We start from the raw sequence: 16,839 nt of genomic DNA on the forward strand, positions 1-16,839 counted from the left end.
GCACACAGCTGACCCAGTTTTTTTTTTTTTAATCCCCAGCATCCATAGGGTCCCCAGAGCACTGCCAGGAGTAATTCCTGAGTGTAGAGCCAGGAGTAACCACTTAACATTGTGACTCAAAAAGCCAAAAAAAAGAAAGAAAAGAAAAAAGAGGAAAATTTTCATACACGTGACAATATTTTTTAATTAAAAAATTGAGTAAAATGTCATTAATGTATTAAAATTTCAGATAACATTTCCCTTTAAGATGGACAAGTCAAAACAACAAAATTTTCATTTTAAAATGTAGAAATTAGGGCAAGAGAGATAACTTAGTGGGCTGGGCACACAGGCTTTACATGCAGGAGGCTGGAGTTTGATCCCTAGAATGGCATGTGATCCCCAAAATACCATTAAGAGTAGCTCCTGAGCCAAAGCTAGGAAAGACCCTGAGCACTGCCCTATTGTGTCCAAAACAAAAACAATGTAGGAATCAACTGTAGCAAAACATTTTTTTTGGACAGAATGAATATCTGAAAAATATCTAGGCAAGGATAACTTGTTGAGGAAGATGATCACTGGATGTCTTTCAAGTTGAGGAATCTTAAACAAAAAGGTGGTAAGAACTGTGTACATGCAGGCAATTCTCTCTGATTGACCTGTCCCTTTTATGACCATCAACTGAAAATGGTAAAGAAAATGCAATTACGCATTTAAGGAAAACATTATCTTACCTTTTAGAATGTATGTATGTTTCAGTGTGGGGAGGGGGTGAAAGAATGTTACAACTATGTCAATATATGTATACTTACAGTGAGCATCTAAAAATGTGAGTGTTTCAGCAGTTGCTACTGTAGCTCCTAGCAACCGTGCTGTGATCAGACCTTTTCTCTCTTTTTGTCTGACTATTTTTACTATAGAAAATTGTTTTATATATTCCTCTAGTTTATCATGTAAGTACTCTGTAAGAAAAAAAATATTAACTATTAAATTTACTTTCATAGAACATACAAAAGTAGATAAAAAAAAAACACAAAGCCAAGAACTCTGCACACTTATAATCTTAACAACTCTACAAATTCTGTCATTAGGACGAAAACTGTTAAGTATGTTAACAAAAGGGTATGTATGCAATTTAACCTCTAACAGAGAACATTACAACATATACTCCCCCTACAAGTGCTATATCAATGATTATAGTAAATGTGGGGAAGTGAGGAACTTCAAATGGAATAAAATCTAGGAGTCAAAAAGACTTATTCAGAGGTTTGAAAAGATTGCCACTCAATGCTTCTTTTGCAAACCACAACACCCAAAAGGAGAGAGAGAACAGAGGGGAATGCCCTGCCACAGAGGCAGGGTGGGACGGGAGGGGCGGGAATGGGGGGTGGGAGGGATACTGGGACCCATGGTGGTGGAAAATGGGCACTGGTGGAGGGATGGGTATTTGATCATTGTATAATTGAAACCCAAGCACAAAAATTTGTAAGTCTACAACTATACCTCATGGTGTCTCACTAATAAAAATTAAAAAAAAAAAAAGTTAATCAGGAAAATGCATACCGGTGGGGGGGGGATGGGTATCTGATCATTGTATGACTAAAACTCAATCATGAAAGCTTTGTAACTGTATCACATGGTGATCCAATCATTTAAAAAAATTTTAAAAAATTAAAATTTTAAATCTAAAAAAAATGTAACTTAGGTATTGAAATAAATGAGAGTATCACTGAATATGGCCAAAAGTATATTTAGCACTTTTTATAAAGTTGACATTTAAGTCTGGAGATTAAAGTAAAATTACCAAGCATCAAGGGGAATTTTTATTGCTATTTAGGCAGAAATCAAAAAAACTGACAAACACAATGTTGAAAAAGGGTAGAAATATCTTGGATGACAAGTAGCTTGGGAATAGCTCTATAAAGAGCATAAAATCTTAGTAGGTTTGGAATTTCCTGACACTGTTTTTTTCCCAATAAATGTATGGAAGGAACATAAAAATCAAGAATGAAGTTTAAATAAGGAAATTTTTTTAGTAATGCCTGCATAATTTAAGACACTTCTCAATCTGAATAATTCACTAAAAGTGTACACTAAAAGTCAGAATTAAGATAGGTGAAAGATAAACACAAATCTATTTTTAACACCTCTTTTTCATAATTAAATTCTTAATTCTTTATTAAGACTATAATGAAGTTATTCAACCAGCCTTCTCGAACTCAGTGTCAAAATTAAGTGAGGAGCAGACAGACAGTACAGGGATTAAGGTTCTGTAAGGCCCACAGCTGACCCCAGTTTGGTTCCTGACACTACACGATTCCCCTAAGCAACTCTGGGTGGCCCAGATAATCCTCTGCACTGTAGGGCTGAAGCATTGCATCCTATGCAGCGCCTGCTCTGCATGCAGGGCTAGTTAGCCAAGAACCATAGGGAAGGGCCCCTTAGCTTCTTTGAGAACTGTGGGAGCCCCTCCACACCAACACACACACACAAATGTCAGGTAAGGTCCTGGTGTAGACATTTGTTTCTGCCAGATTTCAGAAACAAATGCAGATAACTTATCTAGGCTAACAGTTTTCAATTCTCCAGAGGTGTAAATAAAATGTTGATTGTTTAAAGTTTAAACATTCAGAAAAGAGGTTCACATGAGAGGTTCTGCAACAAATTATATAGAAAAACAAATCTAAACATAGAAATCTCAGAGTAACAAATTACTATTCCTAACACCTAGTATCTCAATTAATTCTTTGAAAGATACACTGGATTGCATTTTGTCTTAAAAGTACACACAGATAATTTTGCTTTAATGAGACTGGTAAAATAGAAACTTATAGAGTAGGAACATTTCAATGAACATTTCAAACATGGAGTAATTATTTTCAAACATTTTACCAAAAAATAAAATAAAAATGAAAACGTTTCATCAGATTTTTCAATAAACCGTCCATCATTTGAATTTGCTAGCAAATTTCTGATTTTGACTGAAAATGTATCTCAGTGATGTGCACTTGCCTTGCAAATATCACACCCTGGGTTAGATTATTACTACCACTACCACCACCACCACCACCACACACACACACCAAACGCGCACACACACACACACACACACACACACACACACACAAAGTCAGATTTACCAATCATTCTAAAATTTCCTATAGATTTCGATTGCACTGTAATTTAGCATCCAAACATATCCCTCATTGAGTCAGGTTGATGTCACAAGGTATGAAGTCAGATCTGTTTAATTTACCATTACATCAGTTCTGAAACTTTGAGCAAATTATTTTTCCCTTTGGTCCCCAGTGAACTGGTTCGTAAGATAATACAATTTAGGGGCCAAAGCAACAGCACAGTGGCTAGGGCATTTGTCTTTCACACAGCCAATCAGAATTCAATTCCTGGTACTCCCATATGGTTCGCTGATCCCTGAGCACAGAGTCTGAGTACTGCCAGGTATGGCGCCAAAACAAAATAAACTAACAGATACGGGGGGTGCTGGAGAGATAGTATACTGGGTAAGGCATCTGCCATGCATGCAACTGACCTGGGTTCAATCCCTGGCATCCCATATGAACTTCAAAGCTCACCAGGAATGATAACTGAGTTCTGAGCCAGTAGTAAGCCCTGAGTTGGTTGTGGCCAATAAAAAATTAAGTTTTATGAGCACCCAGTGTGTGCTTATTAGATAATTCTTTGATTCGGTAGAAAAAATTACACTAGTATATGCAAAGATAATTAACCTCACCAGGAAAATTTCAAATCTATTGTTGATTATTGATTACTATAGTTACAAAAATTTTCAGATTCCTTTACTAAATATTCCTAATACTAACATATCCAACAACAGACTTCAATAGTAATAAAACAGACCCAGAGAGAATACACGGGTTAATGTACTTGCCTTGCATCCAATAACCCCAGTTTGAATACCCACATCACAAATATTTCCTGATCACTGTCAGAGGTCACTCCTGAGCACAAAACCCAGAAACAGCCCATGAGCATTGCAGCAGATGGTTTAAAAACCAAAAATAAATAAAATAAATAGAAGAAAATTAAATAAGCACAAGATCATTCACTGCATAATACAGGATGAATCAAGTTATATGCTCAAGTAAAATGCATCTAACAGGGGTATTAAAAAATAAAGTTTTGCAGATTAGAAAAAACAGGCTATAATATGTTATGTGAATAAGTCATTATTTTAAATCTGGATTTCTTCATGAATATGGTCAATTCCAACATATTTACTTAAATAGTAATTAAAAAAGAAAAATATTTTTAAAACTAATGAAACAGAAGATTATTGCTATCACCCTCCCTCCATTTGATTCCCATTACTTCTTTTAATTTTATTTGTGCAACAAGATAATAGAAGCCACCTTCAACTGGAAGCTTAGTAATGGAGGCCTTATCATGCATCTGTTGCCCTGCTATTTTGCAGATCAAACAAAATTAAAATCAGCGGAGAGTAAAGAAATCAAATGGAAAAAAAATTCTAAGATAAGGTTCTTTTTGTTTTTTAAGATAAGCTAAGTTTGCAAAACTTAATCATGTATCACTTAAAATTCTTTGAAATATTTCATGACAGAATTTTTTAAAAATTTCAGATCACATTGAGAATAAATTCATTAATTATAATTAAGTGATGAAGTAACCTGAATAAGAGAAATAAAGATCCAAATAAAAGATGTGTATGAAGTGTATAACTTGAAAATTATTAAAATTCCCATTTAGTGGATAAGGTTCAAACCCAGGTCAAAAATCTCTGCTAATGAGCAAAGTTATTCCGTCTATATATTAATTTGGCTTCAAAACACAAAATAAATTTGGTCAGAATATTTTATTCTGAAACCATCAGGATGTTTATAAAAATAATTAAAAAGATCAAACTACTAGTTTTAGGCTCAATTCACTTATTACCATTTTGAATTATATTTAAATCTTCTATCTAGTTTGACTTAGTATTTTTTCTTTTTTTGTGGTAAAGTAATGTTTTATCTTACAACAGATGCTTCTCTTGGTTTGATGATTACTACCATTTAACAGATTAGGAAACAGCTAATTAGTGTGAGAGCTAGAATTTGACCTTAAGGAAATGGCCCCAAACTTGGAATCATTCAGGAGTAAATTTTGTAGTCACTGAAATACTGTGTATCTGTCTAGTATTTAAAAATATTTGTGATGTTTGAAAATATAGCTGATTAGATATTCTTCAGATTGGCCTTGTGGTTTCAATTTAAAATGTGTGAATTAGTTAACTTATCCAGATTTATATGAAATGCACTGAAGAATTTGTAAATAATTCCTGGATATTTAAAAAAGTCAAAATAAAAGAGAACATAATGGCTCATGTTGTAATTTTAAGTGCTCATATTATTAATATATATTTCTATAATACCATCAAATCTTTAAAAATGCAGCCTAGGAGTATATATCTCTTCATTTCTAACTATACAACTGGAAATTTCTTATCAGCAATTACATGCTATTCTATCTTTGGAGGGATTTTATTCTAGTGGCATAAAAACTAATGATGTACCACACAACAAATTTTGATGAAATACTAAAGTTAGCCTATTTAAAAGACAAAGAAGATAAGACATGAGGGTGGGTATTTAAGTAACTAGCCTGATTTACATTGCTGTTTAGGATGAGAGGGGGCTTCAAGCCAATGTAATCAGCCAGACTCCAAACTCAGGTCTATGCTCTTAAGCACTAGGCGTACAATAATTGTCTCACAGCGAAGACTACAAAGTTATGAAGAATGGTGTTTCATGCCTTTTTAAAAACAGATATTCTTGGATTCTACTCTTACCCCTCATATACATACCAGCCAGACTCTATAAAATACTCAAACTCAAAAATGGCAAGCAGAGAGCACAACATAACCAAATAGATTTTGGACAACACCACATCGGTTTGTTCAGGTAACAGTCTAATTTTCAGTTGCTTTCTTACCATCTACACTAGCATCATCCACCAAAATGATTTCCTTCAGCAGTATAGCAGGTGAAGAATAGAGCACACTGTGGACAGTTCTAAGAAGGGTGGACCACGCCTCATTATGAAAAACTATTATGACACTGGTAGTAGGCAGGGGAGGACAGCGCTTAAATTTTTGTTCAATACATCTAGAAGTCAAAGAAATAGAAGAACAATGATTAATTTTATTACGTTATTTCACACTTATAAAACTATACTATTACATAAGCTGTCAATAAAATTTAAATACATTTTATAAATACGAACATTGTCTAAGTGAAAAACAACTTGTAAAAATGGCACAGTTACAAACAAATCCAAGCTTTTCTTCCTCTTTGAAATTGTTTATGATTCGCAATTTTAAAAACAGGACAGCTTTGTTAAATGAATACTGTATTCACAGAAATTATTTCCTAAGCTTTTATTTGCCATTTATACAATTTAATTAATATATATTTGTTCCAAAAAGATAAAGTAACTTGCTCTATAGTATAATTTCTTAGGATGCTCATTATTTAGTTAAAACTTCAGTACCTCCAATATGCTGTGTGCCATGCTGAGTTTAAAAACTTTATTTTGATAATTTAATCTACTGTTTAACAAGACATAGCATTTTCAATTCCTTCTTAAGAAATCCTATTTAGAAATGAAAATTAAAAGTTCTAGATCATTCAGTGTTTCTGTCACCCTCTGAAAAAACAGACACAAGAAAGACCCAGCCCAAGTCATTTTTTTTACCTATTAACTAAAAACATCAGAATCTTAAATTCACTTTTATAACAATTCTTCCTTCAGTGAAATTAATCTTTATATGAAGCCATAGGGGTCAGTCTGTATACGTGCCAGACTTTGAGACTGAAAATGATCACAATGCCTGCCCTGATGAATTAGGGTAAGAATCAAAATAACATATACAGAATGACTTCAAAATACTGTAAAGCAAACAGCAAGTCTGAGATATAAAACATGTGTTGTCTGTGGTAAAGACAAAATAACTACATCTTCAGTTCACTTGAAGAAATAGGTGTATAATTTTAGACCACAGCATAGGAAATCTTCACACAGAGTCAAAAGTCACTATAAATACAGTGTATAAATAATCAAACAGCGCTGTTCAAAACCAAAGATGAGGAAATAAATCCCTGAATCAAGGAGAAAAGAGCCCAGCACACTTCAGTAGCTTTGCCAGGGGCCATGGCAAAATTACTGATCTCAGTCAGGTATCAAAGACCTGGAAATGCTACACTAAAACTGAAATTCTACCATCTTGCATTCATGATTTTTATAGTTATACCTCAATATGAATGTTTCAGATCAGTCTGAGAAGATATCTTTGGGGTAGCATATTTGTAATAAAAAGAAAAAGCAGGAAATAGACTAGGGATAAAACATTAAGTGATGGTATAAACCATGCTGAATAGGAAAAGGAGAGGAAGGTTCCCAAGTACACCAAGTAAAAGTGATTTTGTTCTCTAGTGACTTCATCATTTAAAAGTGTAGTAATATGCATTTGTGGTCAGAAGTAAATAATCACATTATCTTCACTGGAGATGAAAGCAAATGATTTATACTAAATTTTGAATAAACTGCCAATTACTAATAAATTACCAAAGACAAGCTACCTATTCACATATATTCTTGACTCATTCCCCCCCATGACTAAATGTATCAGTAGTAGTAGTAGTAGTAGTAGTAGTAGTAGTAGTAGTAGCAGTAGCAGTAGCAGCAGCAGCAGCAGCAGCAGCAATAATAGTATTTTGATTTGGAGACGACACCTGATTGTGTTCAGAGCTACTTCTGGTTCTGTACTCAGGTACTACATATCCGGTATAAGGAATCTAACCTGGGTCAAATATCTGCAAGGTCTTACCTGCTGTACTATCTCTCTGGCTCTATAACCTCATATTTTAAACATAAAAATTTATAAACAAACTATAAGTAAAATTTAGAGAAAAACTCTATACACTATAGCATTTTCCTTTTTAAGAAATCTTATAATTTTTCTGCCCTTTAAGTATTTTGAAGACAGAGCTTAGAGATTAAAAATAATTTTCCTATATTTATTTTCCACATGATTGATATGACCACAAAACTTTTTGAAAATTTAAAGTATAAAACTTCACAAAATTCACACAAATAAAAATCCATTAATTTAATCTTGCAAGATTTTCACTCTATATAGCACTGTAGCATTGTCCTCCAGTTGTTCATCGATTTGCTCAAGCGGGACCAGCGTCGTCTCCATTGTGAGACTAGCTGTTATACTGTGTTTGTGTGCAGGCGGAATATTCACAGTAGCTTGCCCGACTCTCAGAGAGGGGCAGAAGAAGAGAACTGGGGTCGGCTGCATCGGCTGCTTGCAACGCAAATGCTCTACCCTATGTTCTATCACTCCAGCCCTTTGGCTCTCTATAGAGGAAAAAAATCTATTTGCTAAACTAATTAATTACTAATAAGAGGGCTGGAGTGATAGCACAGCGGGTAGGGAATTTGCCTTGCATGCAGCCTTGCAGACCCAAGTTTAATTCCTCCACCCCCCTTGGAGAGCCCGGAAAGCTATGAAGAGTATCTAGCCCAAACAGCAAAGCCTGGCAAGCTACCCATGACGTATTCGATATGCCAAACACAGTAACAAGTCTCACAATGTTTCTGGGCCCGGTCGAGAAAATCGATGAACAACGGGAGGACAGTGACAGTGACAGTAAAAGAATCATTCTATATCATCAATGCAAGTGATAATAAAATTCCATAGTAACTTAATTTATTTAAACAATTAAAACATTAAAGTTAATACTTTAGAAGTTGTCTCATATATCACCTAAAATAGTAAAATTAAAGTAACTTGCCAAGTAACTGCACATTAACAGTCAATCTATTTTAAATTTTTGGCACATAGAAATGTGTTTGCATTATTATTTATGTGATTATTTGATCTGGGGAGAAATTGGATATCTAGGTCTAAAAAACTTAGAAATTCAGCAGTTTTCCAGAAAATATGCTCTTTGCTGATAGAGGTTAAATTTAGTTCAACTTTAATTTTTTGTTTAGTTTTGGGGCCACATCTGGCCGTGCTCAGGGCTTATTTCTGTCTTTTTGCTCTGGGGTTACTCCTAATGATGCTGAAGGGACCATACGCAGTGTCTGGGATCAAACCAGGGTTAGCCATGTGTATGGCAAGTGCCTTGAGCCACTAAACTACTTTACTTTAATCTGCAGGGCCCGTAATGTCTTAAATTTTCACCAATGCCTTAGAATTACAGGCATTTATTACTATTCATAAACAAACAAAAAGGTTTTTTAATGTGATTAATTTTTATTTGACTATGAACATATTGAATATTATGGTAGCTTATTAAAGCAGTGAGGGATCTTGTCTTGAAGTAACATTGATTATCAGGTCAAGAATAAAAATATAGGGGCTGGAGCAATAGCACAGCAGGTAGTGTGTTTGCCGGTTAACGCAATTCGATTTTCAGCATCACATATGTTCCAATGAACACCGAACACCGCCAGGATTAATTCCTGAGTTGCATGAGCCAGGAGTAACCCCTGTGCATTGCTGGGTGTGACCCGAAAAGGAAAAAAAAAAGAATAAAAAGATATATTTATATATTTTTTAAGGGTTAAGCATTTGCTTTGTACACTGCTGATCTATGTTAAATCCCCAGCACCCCACAGAGTCTCCTGAGATTGCCAGCAGTGTTCTCTGAGCACCAGACTGAGGAGTAACTCCTGAGCACAACTGAATATAGACCAGAAACAAATGAAAACCATGATTCTTAATTTGTGATATAAATATGATACGGTTTTATAACCTATTAATATAGAAAATAGCTATAATGTACCCTCTTTAAGTTAGATTATTTTATGAACTCATTTGTTTCTTCATATATTCATTTAGTCATAATGAACACCTTAACCTCAGATCACCTGAATTAATATAGAGCAACAGGAATATAATCTACACGGGTTAAACAATGAGAGACTGAGCAAGATTTTGTGATAATAAATCTAGAAAAATAGAAGTGAAACAAATGATCTAAACCGCCAAAGGCTTCATGCTTACTTCCAAATGTAATTTGCAATCAGAAAGTAAAATGCATAGGCACTCTTTAGTTAGAATTTGTCTATTTTGTACCTTTAACAAAGTCTTACTAGTAAAAGGAAACATTTTAGCCATTTTAATATAAAAAAAAATTTGAACATTAAAATTTAAGACACAAAATGGTTTATGAAGGACAAAAAACAGCATCACTGAATTGGGGGGGCGGGAGAGAATGTTAGTCAAACTACTGTAAACTTCAGAAATAAACTCAATAATTAAATAAAGGGAGACAGGGACACAAGTTTATATATGAGAACTTTTAAACAAATGCTAAGTTTAAGAATTGTGGTTATATTAGTAGTTATAACAATACCAATACTGTCACTTAAAAGAAGTGTTAAAAAAAAGGACATCTGAAAAATTAAAACATTTAAAGCAGCAACAAAGTCTACTTTGTTATCTAAAATAACAATATTTTAGATCATAAAATATTGTTATCTAATTGCTTCAATATCTTGGCACATTTTGAACATTTCTATTCTACAGCAATACACAGAGAAACAGAAACAACTCCTACACCTCCCACCGTTCCCATAAATACAGCCCAATACTACTTCCTTACCAAACGAGAAAACTAAAGCACTTAAAAATAATTTCTTTGTGGTTTTTCAGGAATCATATCCAGAATTTAGTTTTCAAAGTTATAGCAACTTTTCTTATCTGCAATGCCTTACCAAGCAGGGCAATGGAAACTGAGCCTGGGAGACAGCTCAAATGGGAGAGCACAGGCCTAGTACATATGAGGCAATACTATATTTCCAGCACTGCAGTTCCTCTCCTAGGTCATAGTAATGGGACCTCCCTTCTCCAGAACCACTGAGTGGGGCCCTATTAAAAAATAATTGAAACATATTAAATAGTAATTTGTATGTTTTGCCAACAATTGGCTAAATAGTAACTTCTTTTGCTATAGTGCCTATTCCGCATTTTCATTTATGTGATAAACAGTAAACAGTGAATATTCTTTAACATACTCAGGAGGCCGAGTGTCTGGACCAAGATCTCGGTGTAAAGAAATTCTGTCACTTGCAAAGGCATTAAAACAGTGTTTTGCCTCTCCACGTTCTTTTTCCTTCTGCTCTTCAATACTTAAATTGGTGGTCTTGAATGCTTTACCAGAAGCACCAGGAGCATTCGAATCCTGAGGTGGGCGATCAAAAACAGGTTTCAATTCTGCTGCTGTATAATATCCTTGCAAACAGGGTCTCTCGCCAGTGTCAATCTTTTGTCTGTCAGGTGCTCCTATTTGCATTTTTGGCATCACATCTTTAATATTGATTACAGCTTCCATCATTAAATCAAACATCTTGTTTTTGTTTTTCATGTTTTTTTCCATCTTTGATTCCTCTTTGGAATATTGAACACTTACTTCTCTTTGCATTAAAATCAAAAATATTACAAAGAAAAAAATTACTGCACCAAGTTTCCAAAACTTCTTGTGGTAATATCTTTTAAGTTGTAATTTTATTAGTCGCTTTATGTGAGCCATTCTGACATTAAAAGGTTGTCACTTGACAAAGAACAGTTACAGTTTTCTCTGTTACTTATAATTTTTATCATAGATTTGCTGGCAGAAAGTTTTCTTTAAATGGTAATACCTATAAACAGAAATGATAGAAGATGTTATTAACTATTTATTGCTGTAGGTATAATTCAGTTCATTCATTTTACCTACAACAAAATGCAAGCTACAAGGTACTCTTGCAGTTAAAAGGATAAAAAGATATCAAGAAAATTACCCTTTTTTGCCAAACACAATTGGCATAATTAAAGTAATCTGTTGGGGCTATTAAATATTAGGGATTCCTCTCCAGTGAGAAATAAAAAATGCTAATTCAGGCTACTATCTTCTATATAGCAAGCATAAAATTATTTTTGTAAGTAGTGTGAATTAAAAAAGAGTATTGTAACTAAATCACCACCACAGGGCCAAGGAATTTCACAAAACTAATTTTAAAGAAAGGCGAACTCATATGAAAGCAAAGGTATACTGAAAGGAATTGTCAGTCACATAGCTAAATGGGTAAATTTTATTTTATGAATTTTTCCTTTAATCTCTAAACCTCAAATTTTGTCCAACAAAACCACTAAGATTACAAATCTATGAAACTCTATTCTATTTAACAAATTAAAGCTTCAATGATTAAATAAATTGGCATGCTTTTAAATTAAGACACCTGATAGTATTTGTGTATCATGACAGAACCAGTGAAGACTAGAAAATTAGAACAACTGACGTGTTGTAGTACCTAATTTTAATAGCTCACAATAATATAAAATCTCATAGCAAAGAAAAAGCGTAAGGTTCCCTTTGGTGTCGGTGAGGAGGTAAGAGAGATCACAGTGTTATAAAAGCAATGTCTGGTGTAATAAAAAGTACTACTTGCAGTGGATCATATGAACAAAGAGCACTAACTTTACTAAACCCTGATATATGCTACCAGAAATAGGAGGAGGGGGAGGGGAAGGGGGATTGGGATGGGGGGATAGGGGAGGGGAGGGGAGGAAAGGTGGGAAGGGAAGAAAGGGAAGAGGAGGGGAGGATATGGAAGGGGATTTAAGGGGAAGGAAGGGAAGGAAGGCAGAAAAGGGGGGAGGGGAGGGGGAAAGGAAAGCTGGAGGGCTGGATCACAGTCACTGTCACTGTCACTGTTCTCCCATTCATCGATTTGCTCAAGCGGACCCAGTAAAATCTCCATTGTTATTTGTTTCTGTGTTTGGCATATCGAATATGTCACGGGTAGCTTGCCAGGCTTCTTTGTGCGGGAGAAATACTCTCAGTAGCTTGCCAGACTCTTCGAGAGGGGCCGAGGAATCGAAATCGGGATTACAGTAAAGGTTAATTTTCTTCACCTACATTGTAAAAGGGTTTCAATACAGATCATTTCAGTAAAGTAATTTTTCTGGGTCAAAGGTGAAGGAAAATGCCTCTCCTCTCTTTATTCTAAATATATTCTGAAAAACACTGTAACAGAAATGAAAACTGACTTTGGCACTCTATTCTTCAATTTCTTTTTCAAAGTTATTGCCATGTCTTAAAAAGTAAACCAAGTTCTAATATTATTCTACCTTCTTTAACAAGTAATGTTACACTAAATAAAACAGAAGTTGAATACTTAATTCTATTTAACCATATTTTGTTCATTCATAATATTCTTTTAAGTTTGGAATGGACATGTTGGCACCAAAAGATACCACAATTATGATGAACATTGTCATAAAAATAAGATTCTATGATACTGAGCTTTGGTTGCATTAAGAGCCTCATAAAAAGGCTGAAATGGCTTCTTAAGCTTTTAAATTGTTTGAATTCATAATATAAGGAGTTTCATAACCACACCATTTTGATAATATAATTGCTTATATATCAAATAGTGTGCTTAACTATAGCCACAAAATTAAATATACCTCTTACTTTCAAGGTGCAAAGCCAGCAGGAAATATGGTATTTCAATAGACAACCACAAAGCAGTGTGATACATACCATAATGTGAGACTATAAAGGCAATATGGAAGGTAACCAGAAATGTTAGAGGAAATTTTCTAGAGATAGATCCACTGAGAGATCTTGAAAAGTAAGCAGTTTTTAGGCATATGGGCAAAAGGAAAACAAGGAAAGGTGGTCAAATTAATCCCTGAATATTCAAAGTGAACATTTTCACTTTTTTACATAAACAGTGAAAGGCACAAGTATTTGACTTGCTTGCTCCTGCACTATGCCAGGTGAGCCTTGCCCCTGGCTGATATCACTGGGCCTACTCTGGAAAGGAAGACAGAATCTCTCACTACCAAATGGGTTTAACAGCAGTCTCCACATCCAAACTGACCTGCACCAGCACACGGCTTCTTACAATTATTCTTGCTGTCATTCTGTGAGGTTGGGTAGAGGAAAAGAGAAAATAAACTTCAGCCTATTTCTTTGGCATCTTCTAGGGGTTCTAACTATAAAGACTCACCCTCGACACAGAAAGAACAACAACAACAAAAAAGAGAAAAACACACAGAAGCTCACCAAGCTCAATGAGCTAAAAACATTATCACAGAAGGCACAAACAACACAAGTAAATCCTCAGACAGTGTTTTAGTGACACTATGATGAGAATATTCAGTGAGTTCAAAGAAATGATAGGTCAGGTAGTTAGCAAAGCACAAGAAAGTCTGAGTCAGAAATAACAGAAATGAAAACCATAGTGATGTAAAAGTTAATAGAAACTCTGAACAGCAGAATAGTAGAAGTTGAGCAAAAGATATGGATCTCCAAATGGGAAAGAGGTCAGAGTAGAAGGTGGAAAAAAATAAAAAAAAATTAAAAAAATAACAGCAAACCAGAGAACTGTGAGATTAATTCAAGAGAAACTATATAAGAATCACCAGAATCTCTGAAGAACAGGAAGACAGATGTGATGAAGAAATGATCATTACAAGAACTTCCAAGAATTGAGGATTACTGGCACAAAGATCCAAGAGGACGGAAGGGTTTCAGTGAAAATAGATTCAATTAGGGAAACTCCAAAATAAATTTTACTCAAAATGACAAAATCCAGAGATAGAGCGAGAATGCCAAAAGCAGCAAGACCAAAAAAGGAACTTACATACAAAGGTTAAGTTCAGATGACATACAGCAGGTTTAATAAAATGAGTATCATTTGATAAAATAAGACTCTACACGCCAGAGGAATATGAAAGGATATAGTATCAAAACTCAAAAAAAATAAACATCTCACCAAGAATACTCTATCCAACTAGATTATCATCCAAATTTGAAGGAACAATACAGAGCTTCATTTTTAATATAGGACAGGGCAGAGTTTAGGGAATTCATAGCCTTGAAACGAATTTTGCAAGAAGTGTTACAAAAAAGAGCTCTTTTAAAGGAAAGGAGAAACTTCCAAACATATGGCATTGAGAATGGTACTCACTCAAGGTGCATATGGTTGTCTGAAGGTTAAAAATATATAAAATAAGTCACCACAAATTGATTTTTATTGATTTATTTTGATAATTCTCTTTGCTATTCCTTAGAGCAAGTGAATATAAAATAAACTTATTAAATGCCTGCTAATAAGGGGCAGACCACGGGATGAGAGTGAACCCAGGGATAATAGTGGAGGAAAAAGGATATTGTTGATATGACTTGTGTTGCATTATTATATACCTTTATCATTTATTTTTATATCCCAAAAAATAAATTCGAAAAAGAGGCACAGATACAAAATAGCAGATGAGGCAGGAAGATCAGTTAAAGACTAATTCACAAGGTAAACTTGGAATCTGTTGATTTTGTTGAGTGGAACACAACTGAATCGTTTTAAGGAAGGTTATAAATCTATTTATGTTTTAGCAAAATTACAGATTCCTCTCCACCAATAAAGGTGATGAAATACCAGAGATGAATAGAAATGACAAAGAGGATAAATTAAACAGGTCCAGAAAGAAAAGAAAGGAAAGAATGGGAGGGAGGTGAGTGGCCAGGAGTAGAGAATTTTTTTCTTGAAGGGTCATCTGGATATTTACAATTTCATTGCCAGCCATACAAAATAAATGGGCAGCTGATGAAAATCAGACATGTCTGTCCATTTATGTATCAAGGTAAAACCAGGCATTTCACGGGTCTTATTTAATCCATGGGCTAATGTTCTCTACCCTTGAAGGGACTACCAGAAGAAATCTGAAGCAAGAATTTAGGAGACACTTGGACAACTTAGGGGATAACACATTTGAGATGTTATGACTTCCAGTTTCTGTCAATAATGTAGAACTGAAAATCAGGGGAAAACTCTATGGTAGAAAGAGATGAAGTCAGTTTTGGCATATAGAAGACTGCCCACAGAAAACATACAAAGGCCAAAGAAACAGCTATTTAAGGAGTAAAAGGAGTAAAACAGAGAAACTAAAAAGAGACCAAAGGGAATAAAAAACTAAAAAAAAATGTAAAAAAAATAGAATGTGTCTGGAATTTCCAGATAAAATCTCCATCTCCATGTCAAATAAATTAATTTTAATTTTAAATTTTCATCTGTTCTTTGTTTTGTTTTTCCTGGTTTCAGGTTCTATACTCAGGTATCATTCCATCACTCTTGGCAGTGCTTGGGAGGCCATATAAGGTCTGGGGATCGAACCTAAATCTATCATGTGCAAGGCAAGCACCTTATCCACTGGATTATATCTTGGGCCAATCTGCATTTTATTCCTGAGATGCTGTTTGACAGCTGATTGATCTCTAAAACTATTTCACTGTTCGTGGCCAACGAGCTTTATTTATGTACTTTTATTTATTTATTTTGGCTTTTTGGGGTCATACCTGGCAATGTTCAGGGGTTACTCCTGGCTCTGCACTCAGGAAGTACTCCTGGTGGTACTCGGGGAACATATGGGATGGCAGGGATCAAACCCAGGTCAGCCACGTTCAAGGCAAATACTCTACTCACTGTACTATCACTTTGGCCCTGGTCAATGCAACATTAGAAATAAACATTGGCAATGAATCCAACAGACTAAGTATAGTCATGCCAAAGATGTGAGAATTATGTTTCAGGACAGTTTCAGACTAACCTGATCTGAAATGCTCCAGGAAGGTGAGTAGACAAAATCTTAAATTTTCGAAGGACATTATCATTATTATTATCACAACCTTAAAAACACATTCTGAAGGTCGGGAATAACTCATTGGCAAAGGTGCCTTTGTTTGAAAGCATGTTTATCCGAGCTTGATCCCTGCCACTCAGCACATCCTCATCATGTGCTGAGCATAATCCCTGTGAAAT

At 34.8% G+C, this 16,839-nt stretch overlaps 1 protein-coding gene across 2 annotated transcripts in view; it reads right to left on the bottom strand.

Moving 5' to 3' along the window:
* The window catches only part of GALNT3 (polypeptide N-acetylgalactosaminyltransferase 3), a 123,424-nt gene that overhangs the window by 20,312 nt on the left and 86,273 nt on the right, over positions 1-16,839 (bottom strand). For both annotated transcript variants that reach the window (XM_056110283.1, XM_056110282.1), the window contains exons 2-4: positions 11,050-11,673; positions 5,947-6,119; positions 792-941 (exon numbers count right to left, since the gene is read on the bottom strand). In XM_056110283.1, coding sequence (XP_055966258.1) covers positions 792-941; positions 5,947-6,119; positions 11,050-11,564 — 838 coding nt within the window. In that variant the 5' untranslated portion in view covers positions 11,565-11,673. The remainder of the gene's footprint in view (positions 1-791; positions 942-5,946; positions 6,120-11,049; positions 11,674-16,839) is intronic.

This window comes from Sorex fumeus, unplaced genomic scaffold, assembly GCF_029834395.1.
Source record: "Sorex fumeus unplaced genomic scaffold, SorFum_2.1 ptg000009l, whole genome shotgun sequence".
NCBI classification, from domain to species: Eukaryota; Metazoa; Chordata; class Mammalia; order Eulipotyphla; family Soricidae; genus Sorex; species Sorex fumeus.